The sequence below is a fragment of the Meriones unguiculatus genome, chromosome 4 (genome assembly GCF_030254825.1).
Source record: "Meriones unguiculatus strain TT.TT164.6M chromosome 4, Bangor_MerUng_6.1, whole genome shotgun sequence".
NCBI lineage: Eukaryota > Metazoa > Chordata > Mammalia > Rodentia > Muridae > Meriones > Meriones unguiculatus.
Genome location: NC_083352.1, coordinates 56,977,763 through 56,994,769, shown reverse-complemented (window position 1 = coordinate 56,994,769; position 17,007 = coordinate 56,977,763). Strand labels below are relative to the sequence as shown.

The following is a 17,007-nucleotide window of genomic DNA, read 5'->3' as shown; positions in this document are numbered from 1 at the left end:
CACGATGATCAGGTTAAATTGGCCTTAGGACAGAGATGCTGGGATAGTTCAATATGCCTAAGTTAACTAAAAGTAATAAATCATGTAAATGGATTTAAAGACAAAAATCAAACAATCGTTTCAATAGATTCAGAAGCCTCCTTTCACAATATTGGCTATTCTTCATGATAAAAGTCTTGGAGAAAACCAGGCTTGAAGGAATGTACCATCACAAAATAAAGGCTGTAATTGTAACAAATGTACAGCCAATGTAGTACTAAACAGATAGAAATGCAATCCCACTGAAAGCAGGAGCTAGGCAGGGGTATGCACAAAAGATTATGTCTTTTGTATTGAAAATGTAAAATTGTAGAAGACAAGTTCACTGGTTCTCAATATTTTTGTTGTGATGTCTAATAAAACAGCTTTAAATTTGTTTAGTTCAATTTTATACCTTTTTAAAAAGTGCTTCTGGCTTTGAATTTTTATTCTCTACGTAACTTTTCCCCTTTAGACAAAAGGCTTTTAAGATAAAATTGCCCCACATTTGATTGACATCTGCTGGACTGCACCCACTGACTGTCCGTCATTTACAGTTTTGTGTGTGTGCCATAGCTTTACTGTTCACACTGCTACTTGCTCTATTATGCAAATACAGACAAAATCACTAAAATTAGTTCTTTTTATTAATGAATTTCATATTGTTTTCTGCAGGAATACACGTGAGTTAGGAGGACACACTATGTCATTTGGAGAATGCTGTGTTTCATAAGCTTGTGCTCTCAGAATTCATAGCTTGAGACCTGGGTCCTTCATGTTGATGCTAGTCTTTGGGGTAATTAGGGATGATTAGGTGGCATCTCATGAGTAGGGTCAGGGCCCTTTAACAGAGGTATCACAAGAGGACACAGTAGGGAGGCATCCACTAAAAAGAGTGCCACCATCAGGTAATGAATCCCTTGTCAGCTCCCAGGAATGAGAGAAACAGTTCTGTTGTCTACAAGCCACTCAGTCTGTGGTCTATGGTCTTAAAAACAAAAACAAAACAACAAACAAAAATGTATCCTAAATGGATCAACACTGGGAGTTTGTCTACTGCTACTGAATATATTGCCTCTCAACACCAACATAATAAAGTAAATTTGTGTGTGAATGTGGAATTAATTTGTAACACTTCAGCTCCTTTCATTGGCAGTGTTACCAGGAAAGGATCTTCTAGTACTGTTTTATTTGAGAACTTCTGGCATGTAGTACTACATCGGAGGGGAAAGGGGGGGGAGACTGGAAATGTTTACAGGAACAGCTTCAAAGAAATGCCAATAAAACAGAAAGAAATAAAATAAACCCAGAGCTTAGTTCTGTTTAGATTGAAATCCCCACATGCATTAATTCAAGTGGGATTAAGTTTGAGGGACTTGTTAACATTGCTTTACACCCTGGTTGGATGAAACTTTTCTTATGTAAGCCAGATATATTTAACAGCGTGAGCTGTCCTTGAAATAAGCTTCAGCATTCTGACTATGCATGAGTTTTTGCCTTGCTGTTGTGCCTGACAAAAAACAATCATTTTGTCTGTTTATATACGTTTGATTAGCTTACAATAAATGAACATGCTTTGTGAATGTATTAATAAGCCACAACAGGAAGGTGTAATTAATTTATATTTTTCTGTTGATCATTTAGTTAATGTTTTGGAGTATTCCATTAAGAATATAAGTTGACTAATTATTAAAAATAGTTTTCTTTATCACTTTCCTCAAAAGCAAAAAAATAACACTTTTAATGTTTTGCCAAGTGTATACCAATATGTTATAGTATCTATAATATTGCATCATTTTGATTGTAATACTAATGTTTAATTATGTTAATTATATTACAATGAACTAACTTTAGACCTTGATTTATGAGATTTCTTTACTATAATAAAAACTGTATAGTAAAACATTTACCACCATAATCATTTTTAGATGCACCATTCAGCTCTGAAAATATACAGATAGCATTATAAAGAGTAAACAAGTTATATCTATAAATATGTATGTACATACATAAATGCATGCAATAACAATTAGAGAAAGGGGACCTTGAATTCTTTTGTTGTTTTTTTGTTTTGTTTTGTTTGTTTGTTTAGAGACAGGGTTTCTCTATATAGATCTGGCTGTTCTGGAGCTCACTCTGTAGACCAGGCTAACCTTAAACTCAAAGATCTGCCTGCCTCTGCCTCAAAACTGCTGTGACAAATGAGGTATTCAACCATGACAAATGGGTGGGGCAATGAATCTGAAGCAGCGCTGGGAGAATTTTGTGAAAGGATCTGGAGAAAAAAAAAAAGAAATCTTATAATCTCAAAAATAAAAATAAAAAAATAAAATAATTCTTCATAGTTTGGAACCAATCTCTAGACCCCTTTTATCTTACAATCTAAAATTGTTCCCAGTAAATGGTAGCTCCACTTTTCTTTCACCCCAGACCCTTATAACACCAATTTTTAATGTCTTTGAATTTGAGTAGTGTAGTATCTCATGTAAGTAGATTAATTCAGAATTATTTTTAGTTTCTTTCACTTTCAAGTTTCATTCACAATGTAGTACAATCAAAATGTCGTTCGGTTTTAACAACAAATAGTGCTTCATTCTATTTTCATATCAGATTTTCTTTGTCTACTCATATTAATTGATGGATGTTATTTACTTCTTTTGACTACTGTCAGTCATTTAGCTCTAAACACGGACATACAATTGTAAGCATATATGTATATGTATGTGAATGAATGATGTATACTATGTACAAAGGAACTGTGTGAATGGATGGGCCTTAGTCAGGGTAGTGCCTTCCTGTGAGCCCTCCAATAAGCAGTCCCCAGGGAATTGTGGAAAGAGTGGTGTTTTTTGACCCCTTTGGTCCAATTAACTTTATTTTAGTCCTCACTAAGTAGAAACCACTCACCTTTTTCTTGTTTCCCCTTGAAGCAGCTCATAGACATGTCAGTCTCCATGTGGGTTCCCTAGTAAGGGGAAAAAAGACAGTCTGACATGAACTCAGTTGCCTGCTCCTTGTTCACTTCTCCCTGGTGGGGACTCCTAGCCAGCCCCCAGAGGAAGAAGATCCAGGTAGTGGTACTCATGGAACCTGATAGGCTAGGGTCAGACAGTAGAGGAGGAAGACTTCCCCTGTCAGTGGACTAGGGAAGAAGGATAGGAGAGGAAAAGTGAGGGAGGGTGGGACAGTGAGGAGATGAGGGAGGGGGCTACAACTGGGATACAAAGTGAACAATTTAAATAGTAATAATAATAATAGTAGTACAAAAAATAAAAAGTATGAGTCTCCTGAATCTCAGTGAAGCACAGAGCCCCTCTGAGATTCTGAACTTCTTATCGCTTCTCTGTGTTTACATCTCCTTCAAGGGCCAGTTAAATATCAGCTTTTGAAAAAACATGTCCAATGTTTACTTTTATTTTCACCATAGTCTTTATGGATATAAGATCTGGTGACATTGTAATGAACTTGCCAGATTCATAGAGAGGTTATGACTTGGTTATCTCAAAAGCTGTAATCAATCAACAATGCTATTATCAAAACATATTCATCTTAAGTCAGCTGTGAACTTTCTTTGCTTTAACTTGAGAAGAAACTGCTCTTTTTCTTTTAATTTTTTTCTTCTGTTTGTCATTGGCTTTCTTCTCTTTTTCATGGAACTTATAGTTATTGGCTTAACATTCATGGACTTGAGTTAGATATTAATTCTTTAAATGAATGTGTATGTGTGTTAGCCTGTGAGTATATGTGCACCACATAGTTACAGAAGCCTGTAGCAGTTAGAGTGGGTTGGATGCCCTGCTACTTGTGGTTACACGCAGCTGTGAGCTGCTGTGTAGGTGTTGGTAGCTGAACCAGTATTCTTTGCAAGAGCAGCAAGTGCTTTTTACCACTGAGACATCTCTCCAACTCTTTGATTCAATTTTTAACTTATCTAGCCTTATTTTTACACATACCAAATACTAGTTGATAAAATAATGTAACATAGCTGAAAAATATTGAATGCATGATGTGACCCTTTCCCAGGGTGGCCTGATAGAGGAGGACCTCCTCCCCTTCTATCTGACCCTAGCCTATCAGGTCTCATTAAGGCTGGCTGTATCATCTTCCTCTGTGGCCTGGAAAGGCTACACCCCCAGGGGGAGGTAAACAAAGAGTCAGCTACTGAGTTCATGTCAGAAACATCCCTTGACAACTGAGAGACAGCCCCTTTTCCACTTACTAGAGAACCCACTTGGAAACTCGTCTTCCTCTGAAAAGAGGGTCTAGATTCTCTCCATGCAAAGTCCTTGGTTGGAGTATGGGCCCAGATATTTTTGCTCTGTTGTTTTCCTTGTGGAGTTCCAGTCCCCTACAGGTCTTTCTTTTTCCCCCTTCTTATATAAGGTTTCCAGCATTCTGGCCAAAGTTTGTCTATGAGTCTCAGTATCTCCTTCGATACCCTGATGGGTAGTCTTCCAGAGGTCCTCTGTGGAAAGCTCCTGTCTTGTTACTTGTCTTCTCCTACTTCTGATATCTATCCTGTTTCACATTCTGAATGAGGATTAAACATCTTCCCTAGGGTTCTCCTTGTTGTTTAGCTTCTTTAGGACTATAGTTTTTGGTATGATTACACTATATTATACGGCTAATGTCCACTTATAAGTGAGTATATGCCATAAGTGTCTTTCTGCTTCTGGAGTTACCTCATTTAGGATGATCTTTTCTAGTTCCCATCACTTGTCTGCAGATTTCATGATTTCCTTGTTTTTAATTGCTGTGTAGTATTTCATTATGAAAATGTACCATATTATTCTTTTGTTGAGGAACATCTATGTTGTTTCCAGATTCTGGCTATTCCAATAAAGCTGCTATGAACATAGTTGAGCAAATGTCCTTATTGAATGGTGGGCATCTTTTGGTTATATGTCTAGGAGTAGAATAGCTGGATTTTTAGGTAGCAATATTCCTAATTTTCTGAGAAAGCAACAGTTGGATTTCTAAAGTGGTTGTACAAGATTACATTCCCACCAGCCATGGAGAAGTGTTCCCTTTTTCTCCACATCCTCTACAGCATGTGTTTTCACTTGAGTTATTAATCTTAATCATTCTGGTGGGTATGAGGTAAAATCTCAGGGTCGTTTTGATTTGCATTTCCCACATGTCTAAGGACATTGAGCATATCTTTAAGTGTTTCTCTGCCTTCAATATTCTTTCGTTGAGAATTTTATGTTTAGCTCCACACCCCATTTTTTAATTGGATTACTTTGTTGGTGTTTAATCACACTCATATTTAACCTGAAAAAGTATGTAAACACCACCATACCATTCAGTGATATCTCTCAGGTTGGTGTTGGGATGCAATGAAGCATTTCTGAATAGTATAGACTTACATACACGAGGAACAATCCATTTGCTAAGCAATGCACTTGCAAATGTTTACTATGTGTGATTAAAATTTACATTTCTATTTGATTATTTATCAGCACTAGATACATAATATTTAGTATGTAAATAATTTCAGATCTATATATAGGTACTAGTGAAAATATCATAAAATATGAAGTTAGTGATATTATGAAATATTCTTTGGAAAGATAATTTTATACATATAAATACTCAAACTTATAACTGTAACTAAGTAAACAGTGAAGTTGTTATCATTTAAAAATTGAAGTGATTCATTGTATGTAGTTAGTTTAAAACATAATGAGTGTTAACAACACGGTAAAATCAATTATTTTTCTTAAGTACAGAACCAATTACTTTAAAATTTTCTGGTTTTTTTTCCTTTCTTCTTTTTTTATTATTCACTTTGTATCCCAGCTGTAGCACCCTCTCTCATTCCCTCTCAATCCTATCCTCCCATGCCCCTCTCCAAGTCCACTGGTAGAGGAGGTCCTTCTCCATTTGCATCTGACCCTGGCTTATCAGGACTCATCAGGACTGGCTGTATTGTCTTCCTCTGTGGCCTGGTAAGGCTGCTCACCCCTCATGGGGAGGTGACCAAAGAGCCAGCCACTGAGTTCATGTCAGAGACAGTCCCTGTTCCCTTTACTAGGGAACCTACTTGGACCTTGAGCTGCCATTGGCTACATCTGAGCAGGGGTTCTAGGTTATCTCCACGCACGATCCTGGATTGGAGTATCAGTCTCAGAAAAAGACCCCTGGGCCTAGATATTTCAGTTCTGTTGCTCTAATTGTGGAGCTCCTGTCCCCTCCATGTCCTTCTATCTTTCCCTTCTTTCATAAGATTCCCTCCACTCTGCCCAATAGTGTCTCTGTTGCTCTCAACCTGGTTGGTACTGACTTTGAAAGCAGTAATCAATTTACCATTGAGATTCTTTGTATTTAACATCACTAAATTATAATCTGCATTACTTTTAATGTGAAGCAAAAAAGGTGTTGAGTTTGAGGTCAGTATGGAATGCATAAATAGTTCCAAGATAAGCTGGGTTCTACAGTGAGAATCAGTCAATCAATCAGTCAACCAACCAACCAACCAACCAACCAACCAACCAACCAACCAGTGTGTCTACCTCTGATCACTCTAGCTTATGTTGATGCACTGTTTCTTAGATTTTTATTAAGATTTCCTTGTGTGCAGTGTAGCTTGAATTCGTTTTTATGGATGTGTCTTCATTAGTTGTGTCATTTTTCATATTAACAAGTCAGTGCTATGCCACTAGAAATACCTAGTAACCTTCCCACTGCACTTGTCTTATTAATATCTGTTAATGAGACAGATTATTTTTACAAAAATATTCCCAACTGTAGATTGAAAGACACGACAGCTGTGCCTACGACCACCTGGAAATTCGGGATGGAACCAGTGAAAACAGTCCTTTGATAGGACGGTTCTGTGGTTATGACAAGCCTGATGACATAAGATCTACTTCCAATACTCTATGGATGAAGTTTGTTTCTGATGGGACTGTGAACAAGGCAGGGTTTGCCGCTAACTTTTTTAAAGGTAATTTTCAACGGCTTACAAATTTGAGTTTTGTTTTTATTTTTCATAGCATTAAGCTTTGAGTCTTGGCAAAACTGGACTGCAGTTCACTGCAAGTTGAAGTATGCTCTCATATTCTGTAACTAGTGTATATTACTAGGAAAAAGAAAAGCTATTTTAATTCAAAAGTTACATCAAACTTACATGTAGGACATTTATAGGCACTTACTTGAAGTGTATCACACGTAAATGAAAATAGGAAGGAAAATAGGAAAAATGTACAAATCTTCCTTTGTGTTGGCTTTTATAGGGTAAATGGGTCATTTTATGTGCCAAATTCACCATCAGGTAGCTAAGTGTTTCCATATTTTAAATAGCACAGTTCATTTTCATCAAGAGTTGTTCAGGAGTTCACTATATAAATTGAAAGGCAGATAAAGTTGTCATTTCAGTTATACAAATTTATTAAAATATGCATTAAAATGTGTAAATTCTTTCGGATAGGTCATGTGTCAGTGATAAAAACACTACCTTTTGTGTTTATGTGTTTAGCTGTCAAAGTTCTTAATATTTTGCTCATATGTGTCTTTGTAAGGTGTACATATTTGCATAAATCGTATCAGTTTATTTATGAAGAGTGTAGTCATAGAGTACTTTGTATTTGTACATTTAAAAATAATGCCTATTACATCTGCATCTGAAAAAAATGGCACTGAAGCTTATTATGCATTAATATTTATTGGCTATATATAACATAATTGATGTACATTTACATTATGTTTTATACAATAAACTGCATATATTTATACAAATAAATGTTTATATTATAAATATTTTATAAAAAACACTATAACCATGAAAAAAATCTAGTCAACTACTAAGTTTCCCTGTATTTTAAATTTGTTGTCACCACAGTCTACTTCTTGATGATGACATTTGTTTCAAGCATTTGTGTGGAGTGTATTTATGTGTGTGTATCTGTGTGAATGTCTGTGTGTCTGTGTGTGCTAATAAGTACTTCCAGGGCTTCTCATATGTAAATCATATATTCTACCACTCAACTGTATGTCTCTAGTTTCTAAAAGCATGTTCTCAGATATATTTAAGAAATTATGAATAAATTGTAATTAATAAAAATTAAAATGAAAAAAAGAAATTATGCTGTGAATTCATAAAGTGATGCTGTGTTTTTTCAACTAATTCCAAAACATCTCTGAATTTACTGATCTCCATTTGCCCTTATGTTCAGAAACAAAACACACTGCACGTGAGATAATGGGACCTTCATTGCCCCTGTAGCATGTAGGTTTCCAGACTCTCCCTGTTCTCTGGGGTCAGTTGCCATATCATGCTTTCCTACATACAGGTCAACGGCAAAGGCTTATCCCTCAGACCCTGTGCTGAGAAATGAGTTGACTGTTTTATTCAGAGCCACTAAGCATCATATTTTATTTAGCCTTGTTAACAGAGACTAAGCACTCTAGTTGTTCTGTGTCTTTCTTGATTTTATAGAAGAAGATGAGTGTGCCAAGCCTGATCGAGGAGGCTGTGAACAGAGGTGTCTTAACACACTGGGCAGCTACCAGTGTGCCTGTGAGCCTGGCTATGAGCTGGGGCCAGACAGAAGAAGCTGTGAAGGTGAGACCTCTGTCTTCTTTGTCTCGCCCTCTCTCTGTTTCTCTGTCTCTGAATCTCTCTCTCTCTTTGTCTCTCTGCTTTCATTTTTTCCCCCATAGCAAATACAGCTGACATAAAACCTCACCCGGTCTCTTGTCATTAACCTCTGTCCTTTCCTCTTTTGGTTATGAAACATGTATGTGTTCCTAGCTCTGCTTTCCCCAGCATCTAGCGCTCAGCTTCCTTTCCCCCATTCTCACATCATTCCTACAGTCATCTATTCTCCCCCCCCAGTATCAGTACACTCCTCCCTCCTTTCTGTTCTTTGTGCATGAATGTATTCTTCCACATGTGTTCATCTACATATTTCTATATATTTTGTTTTTATTGTTTTCTTGACATACTATATGCATAGATCATACTTGTTCACTTGTTAGATTAACCAGCCCTAATTTGACCATCTTCATATCTTCATCATCTACTACAGACATAAGTAAGCATTTAGCAAAACTTTAAGCATATATTGATGATTTAACAAATTATTATACAATGACTTTTTGTTGTGATTATCCACATTTCTTCATTAAAATATCACATGAGGGTTTATGAACAATGTTCTGTTACCAGGAACTGTAATCTCTATATTAACTACTGCTATTGCCGTCTGCAGCTCCATGCCAGAGCTTTGCATGTCATAAGCAGGTGCTGTATCACTGACCTGTATCCCCCAGATTAACATGACTATTCATGTTAATAGTGGTTCCTAGAAATAAATCTATCTTTTCATAGTCATTTATCAAAAACCTAGTAAAATTGAGTGTACCAGTAACTAAATATTTACTAATATGGTACGAAACACATACTTGTGTGTTACATGAGCATGTAAACATGCCAGTAGTCTCAGGCAACTACTGAACATCCCAGGAATCAGTTATAAGCTGGGTGTAGTATGTGCTCATTTTATTCAACTTGCCTCTGACTTTGGTAATTCCAATAGCAACCAAGAAAGGAAATATAAACAGTGTCTACTCCAAAAAGACCATTAAATAGCAAAGAAAACAAGTTGTTAAATGAAATGCTTTGGAATAACATGTTTTATCTGTTATTTTATCTTTCTTGCTAATGTAGGTTAAATAGTCTTACTTGCCTTTGAATAAAGTAAAGCAATTTTTAAAAATAGGTTTGTACTATTGTATTAGAACATTTTATGATATCTATCATCAATCTACTTATCATCTATATCTATCTATCATCTTTCTATAATCATCTATGTATGTTTGTATGCCTCTCTCTGCCTATTATTTCTCAACTATCTATTTCTCTCTATTTAGCCATCATCTCCCAATCATTTATCTATTATATATCTCTATGTATGTTTTTCTTGTTTTCCACAATTTTACTAATTTCCAAAAAAGTTATTTTAATTTTTTAGTCACCAAGATAGTGTAAGATATTTTACATGTATTTAGAAGAGAAAAAAAAATATGGACCTGGTTTTGTGTTATTCACTTAAACTTTGAAGAAATTTAAAATGTTATACCTTTACCATAATTTGCATTGCCCCAAGCTACCGATTAATGAGTGGGATCTGATGACAAAACCTTTTTACTAAAAACCAGGGCCTACGTATTCAGCTTCTAGAGCTGACAACTAGAAGCTGCTTCGCATTTAATGCTGACATAGTGGGTGATGGATTGGGGGGGGTGCAGAGTGGGGCACCTCCATTAAGGAACAAACTTTTCTCTTCCAGCTGCTTGTGGAGGACTCCTTACAAAGCTCAATGGCACCATAACCACTCCTGGCTGGCCCAAAGAATACCCCCCAAACAAAAACTGTGTGTGGCAAGTGATTGCACCAAGCCAGTACAGAATCTCTGTGAAGTTTGAGGTTTTTGAATTGGAAGGAAATGAAGTAAGTGAACAATATCTGCAATGTCTTTACCATGTTTTGAGACCCGGAAAGAGCACAATGCTATGTAAATGTCCCTTCATTACTTCTGCAAGTACTTATGAGTCTGCTGACATCGGTGATACCTAGTTTTGTCTGGAAGATTGAAAATTACCTGGAAGGTTTTTCAGTACCTTCAGTACAGGAGGTTTTAAAGTACAATATTTTCAAAATTCACAAAATAGCTACAGAGTATTTAGGATATGCTTTCATATTACATAAACATTTTTAGCAAAATAGTAAAAGAAAACCAAAAAAATAATTGAATGAGATAAAAAAAATGTCCACTTATGAAAAAGGTATATTCTACTTTTGGAAATTAGTGTATTTTTATGTATGTATTTTTTCATTTATGGATTGTACTTGTGGTTAAGAGACCAAAATATTAATTTTAGCATAAAAATATAAATTTAGGTGGCATTATTTCTGTTCAATATATAGCTTATTGGACTGAAAGCTCAGCTTTTTGAACGATGAACACATCGAAACTTGTGAAACTACTTCTCTGGAAACAATCCACAAACAACTTCAGGTGGAATTGTAAACCTAGGAATGATATTGAGAAAATGTTGCCTAGGATTTTGATTTAGAAACAAGGTTATGAATACCTGTTTCCTTTGATGTCTTTTTTTTTCTATTAAAACCTTTTTATGATTCCTTTCTTTTAATTGACTAAACCATTCATTCATTCATTCATTCATTCATTCATTCACTTTACCTCTCAATAGTAAACCTCTTCCTCCTGTCTTCCCAGTCCTACCCACCTTCCATCTTCCAGGTATTGTCACACCTCTTCCTCCTCAGAAAAGGGGACCCCATCCCAGTACATCAAGTTGTAACAGGACTGAGCATATCCTCTACCAAGCCCACCATGCCAGGAGGAAGTGATAGAAAATCATATAAGAGTCCTTGTCAGAGACAGCCCTGCTCCCTTTACTAGGGGGTCCAGATAAAAACCAAACTGTCTGTGGAGTACTTATGTGTAGGGGTCTAGGTCAAGTCAATACATGGTCCTTGGTTGGTTCTGATTCCTTTCTTAACTTTTATTTTTGCATTTACATTTAATTTAACCTGATTAAGTTCCACTAAGTATAATGAAAAAATATTAATCATTTTGATTTACTGTATACCTAGTGAAACTTGTAAAACATGGGATCAGAAATGTATGAATGCTTCTGGGATGTCATTTTTGGGGTGGCAGGTTTTATATACAGGTTCTCTGGTGTACTTATTTTTGGCTCTTGTTCCTTTTTTTTCCTCCTCATTCTGCCTTTAAATATTATTTTTTCCAGTAATTCAACATGTAGCCATTAAGGTACTTTTATGCATTTAAAAAATCCCATGGAGGCTTTAAGTGAAATGTCATGGGTGACTTTTGGGTGCTCAACTTAGGCATTTTGGAGAACTGTAGGATCACAAAACTTAATTGGCTGGCGTGAGTACAAAGCTGATTTGGTAAAGTACTTGTCATGTGGACATGAGGACTTGAATTCTGTATGCAGCGCCTACACAGAAAGCTAGACATGGTTGAGCATGCTTGTAGTTCCATCACTGGGGAGACTTGTTGGACATTTAGTCTAGACTAGTTGGTGAACCTCAGGCTCCACAAGACACCCTGTCAAACAAAGGAAGTAGACCGCTCATGAAAAATGAAAACTGAAGTTGACATCTGACTTACACATGTGCATGCACACCTACGTATTACAAACATGTGAAGATACACACACATTAATAGTTTTATTTAGATTACTTTCCAATATCATATCTAAAAACATGATGGGCATCAAATAATCCTCTTAAATATTTGATCCACATAATATAACTTTTTTTAAACAATTACTTCAAATCAAGGTGAATATTGAAATGAAGATACTGATTTTAACATACATTTAGAAAAGCTTTCTATATGCTCAACACATTCCAGAAATGAGATTTCTCGATCAGCCTATGAGTTATAATTAATGATTACTGAATTAGCTCTGCTATCATAATTGTCGCTGCATGTATTACTTGTGTCAGGGGAGACATTTTGAATTTACACATGGTATGAGAAGAAAAAAGGAGGAGGGAGGAGCAGAATCGGATTCATCCAAGTGAAGCTTTGTGTCCTGGAAAGCCTCATTCTCGTTGTAATGGCCCCCATTCACAGAATAGCTGGCTGTGAACTTGTTAACATATGCCAGAATTCTTAAACTTACAATGGTGTTACTGTGTGGAAAGCCATCTCAGCATTCTATGTATTTTAACAGCTTGATAACTTAACTGTTTACAATAAAAGGCCCAAGCAAAACATTGACTTCTAAAATATTAGAATAAGACATAACCTCATTAATTTATTTCCTGTACTGATATCTTTGAAGAAAGTCAACGGTGAAGACCTTCAGAATCTGAAACATTCTCTTATTTTGGGGTTCTCTCTAAACAAATCCCACAAACTAACAAAGTATGTAGAAAAATTACCTCATTCTTCCCAGTAGCAGTTTGTTTATTTAGCACCTAATTAATATCACAAAAACTCCCAGTGATTTGAGTTGACATATTTCAAAGTACAGATCATGCCCCAGGGTTCACTTGCATGCATTGTTAAACCTTGCTAATTACACGTTTATATAATAAAGTTGTTCATGCAAGATACATTCTGCAGAATATGCTCTGTTAGAGCTTGGGAAAAGTGTGCTGTGGAAACATCTGTTAGTGGCCGTAAAACAGCTTAAGAATACTTGGCATTCAGTTGGCTCCTTGCATTTTCACAATGCTAGGTAAATAAATTAGACTGGCTTGCTTCATTTTGTTACAAATGGAGGGGCTTATTCTACTGAAGAGATTTAGCATTTGTTTACAATCCAGTAGAAGTCCTACAGAATAATCTACAGTACCAAACATTGCAGGGAATTGAGGAACACGAGTGTTCAAATAAGCTTTAAAGACAGGATTTTTTTACTACACATTAATTGCCTATCTTCTGCTTGGAGTTATGATTGGTGCTGCTGAGATCAGAGAGCCCTGCTTACAGGACACAACAGTGGTCTAAACCTACAGTGGTCTATTAGTCAATTGTAAGAATGTGTGAAAAGTATACCTTTGTACATATTATATATAAAAAAAATCTGAACACAGATTTTTTTTGTTCTTGTTGATCCACAAAATGAAAAGGATTACTTCTATTGATAATTGTCATTTCAGGGGAAAAAAAAGTAGCAAATAATTTTATGTATTTATCATCGATGTTAGATAAGACATGACGGATGCTTTCACAATTCCTTCTGAAATTAAAAATAAAAAAAATAAAAAGAAGGCAGCAACTGTAGCTTATCTTCTGTCTGTTGACACCAGCTTTGAACAAATGCTCATCTTAATTAATATTTTGGTATTTTTGTAGAAGATACGTACAATGAATCATACAAATAAATTGACACAAGCATGTGACACTCCAGGTGTTTCTCCACAATAAACTTCATGAACTTTTATGCCTTCTTCCTCACAGATGATTACTGCTGGTTTTCTTTTTCTTTTTTTCTTTTCCCCCCTTCTGAGTTAATCCCAGTAGGACAACCATGGGACTGATAAACTAAAACTGTGACAGTTATCTCTAACACAAATGTCAATCAACCAGTTCTGTCTAATTGGTGATCTTGACCACCATGTTTGCCCAGGTTTGCAAATATGATTATGTGGAGGTTTGGAGTGGCCTTTCGTCTGAGTCTAAGCTGCATGGCAAATTCTGTGGAGCTGACGTACCTGAAGTGATCACATCCCACTTCAACAACATGAGGATCGAATTCAAGTCGGACAACACGGTATCCAAAAAAGGCTTCAAGGCACATTTTTTCTCAGGTATAAGTGTGTGCATGTTGTGTGTACACAAGTTTCTATCCTCTGTGTGTACTGCCTTTAAGCTGCAATCTTTTCTTCACTGTTTTCTGTTCACATAATAGGGAAAGCCTGAGCTAGGTTTAGCAGCTTGATCAATGAAAATGTTAGTTAATAATATAGACCTCAATGAAATGCTTTCCCTAAATAATAGCTCTTTAATAAATTTAAATATAGCAAAGGCTGATACAAGAACTACAATATTTTCATATACTGACTATTCGCTACTCGTGTATGTTAATAATGACACCAGGCATTCCCAAAATTTGCAGATTTTCCAAATATTTATTGCTTCAGAAAATGTGATTTCATTTGAGAACTAAATTTTTTTCTCTTTTATATTTCTTTAATATATTAGGCTAAAATCAACATAATGTTTGTCTAGTTTCTACAGAAATCATTGTGGTAGGTATGGAAAATGTAATTTTTAAAGATTTCATTTAAATAATCTTACATAGCTTTCCATAGATATATGGAAGTGTAATTTAAATTTTATTTTATAGAGATATAACAATAACTGCCACTTAAAGGGTTGTCAGTGTAAGTAGTCTTTAAAATTAATTAAAAGTGCATTTTTTACATAAAAGCCAAAATGTAAAAAATGCCGAATGTTTGCAAATATGTGTATGAACACAAGTAAATCCTGTTTTCTCAGTCTCACTTTTAATAAAGCAGTTTTGAGGGCTGACCTTCAAAATTACATTGTAATAAACTTCCCCGTAGAAATCTAGTCTGCCTGTGTAGCTAGCAACATGTTTAACACAGCTGAATCCCAATGATATTTTAATACTAGGTAATTTGGTTTGAGTTAATTCAAAGTGTATTTATGTCATCCTATGCCGTTTTACCTCAGCTTAAAATTAATGAGATTTCCAATTGTCCAGGGTTTGCTTGCAGTTTTCAGTGTAAGCACTATTGAGTTCCAAGTCAATAGATCTTACTTTCCTTGTTCTCCTTCAACTTTTTCTCTGAGATTTAATTACCTTTTAAATTTTCTTTTCAACCATTTTTTTAAGATTTATACTATTCAAAGCAGAATTTAAATATCCTACTTTAACAAAAAGAAGACATTTTTAGACCTATCTATTTTGTAAATGTTGTATATCTTGAAGTTTCTAAGTGATCCAGTAATTATGTGGAGAAAAGACTGCCTACCTTAGTACTGCCTAAATATTTATCTTAAAAGTTGAATTTATGAAATGAAAGAATTTTTGTAAGCCACTTAAAACATCTAGAATCTTTTACATTACGTTAAGTGAACATTTTATCTAAAAACTGTTTAAAAATTTAATAAAACAAATCCTGATTCCAAAGGATGTTTAACTCTATAGATTAGTTAAGTTTAAATTTTATTACTTTTGTCCAGACAAGGCTTTGTGAACAGTAGCGTGGATGTGTAAAATGCTGTAAAAATGTGTAAAATGTGTAAAAAAATAAGATGTTTCACTCTTATAACATAGATGTATCAAGGCACTCAGGGCAGGGCATCTGGCACAAGCAAACACATTTGCTTTGTGAGCTCTGTGAAATAGCCACATTCCTTGGCAGCACCTGTAATTGCTAATTAGCTATAAAGCAAGTTCCTTGGTAATAATCATATTCAAGAAGCCAGTCTGATATTGGTATTTATATCAATCCTCTAATTAAAAAATTGTGTATGCAGATTATATAATATGTTAATTTTGAAAAACTTCACACAAGTTTATTGTGTAGAGTGATGTTAATGAGTGTAACAAATAATTTAGATAAAGAGACAACTGAAGCCCCCACTCTGCTAGTGTTACGTTCATTTGTATGTGTTCATCTGAGGGCTGTGACATCGAAGGAATTAAACACATTGCTCCAATGCACAGTGTATCTACTCCTTGGTTTTTCTTGGTCTGCCAGCCATTTGTTTAACCATAAGAGTCAGCCATGACCTTGGCAGCTTTCTGTTTCTCTAATAGATTGCCACGTGGTAAAGACCACAATAATTGTTAGAGAAAATAAAATTCCACTATTCTCTTTTAGTTCCAATGGAAGGTCTTAGAAATCTTTCAGATTCAGGTTTAAAATAGTTTGGATACATAATTAGATCTACAGTACACCTAAACTCTTGGGTCTTTATGTCAAATAAGTAGTAATCTGCTTCCAGGAAAGGAGGGTAAAATTGTATTTGACATAAGTTGCTTCATGATGTGCAAATAAGGGATGGCAAGAGGTGAAGGATACTGACCTATGATGAAAATATAGTTGAATTAGTTTTGAATTATCTAATGGCAAACAGTTGAATATGCATGCTACTTTAATATACAAATAGAGATGATTTTGTCAAGCCTTAGTCGGAAATTTTTATTCTTGGAAAACTAAAGTTATTATTTTATTATTTAAAATTATATATTATTATAATCTATGAAATTCTAATCAAGAATATAATATATGGAGATATTTTTACATGCTTTAGAATAAAAATTACTAGAAAACTTAAACATTTATTATAAAATGAATTGTATCAGTTATTCTATGTTACCCCAAAAAGGAAAACTATTTAAAAATTAAGTTCTATTGCAAGAAGTTATTCATCAGGAATAAAGACAAACAAATGTATTCAAATTTTAATGTATTCAGCAAAATTAATATGCATAGTA

The 17,007-nt window shown here is 35.1% G+C and overlaps 1 protein-coding gene across 1 annotated transcript in view; it reads left to right on the top strand.

Moving 5' to 3' along the window:
• Positions 1-17,007, top strand: part of Tll1 (tolloid like 1) — a 207,313-nt gene that overhangs the window by 156,609 nt on the left and 33,697 nt on the right. The window contains exons 13-16 of the mRNA XM_060381848.1: positions 6,772-6,967; positions 8,459-8,584; positions 10,314-10,474; positions 14,164-14,344. Coding sequence (XP_060237831.1) covers positions 6,772-6,967; positions 8,459-8,584; positions 10,314-10,474; positions 14,164-14,344 — 664 coding nt within the window. The remainder of the gene's footprint in view (positions 1-6,771; positions 6,968-8,458; positions 8,585-10,313; positions 10,475-14,163; positions 14,345-17,007) is intronic.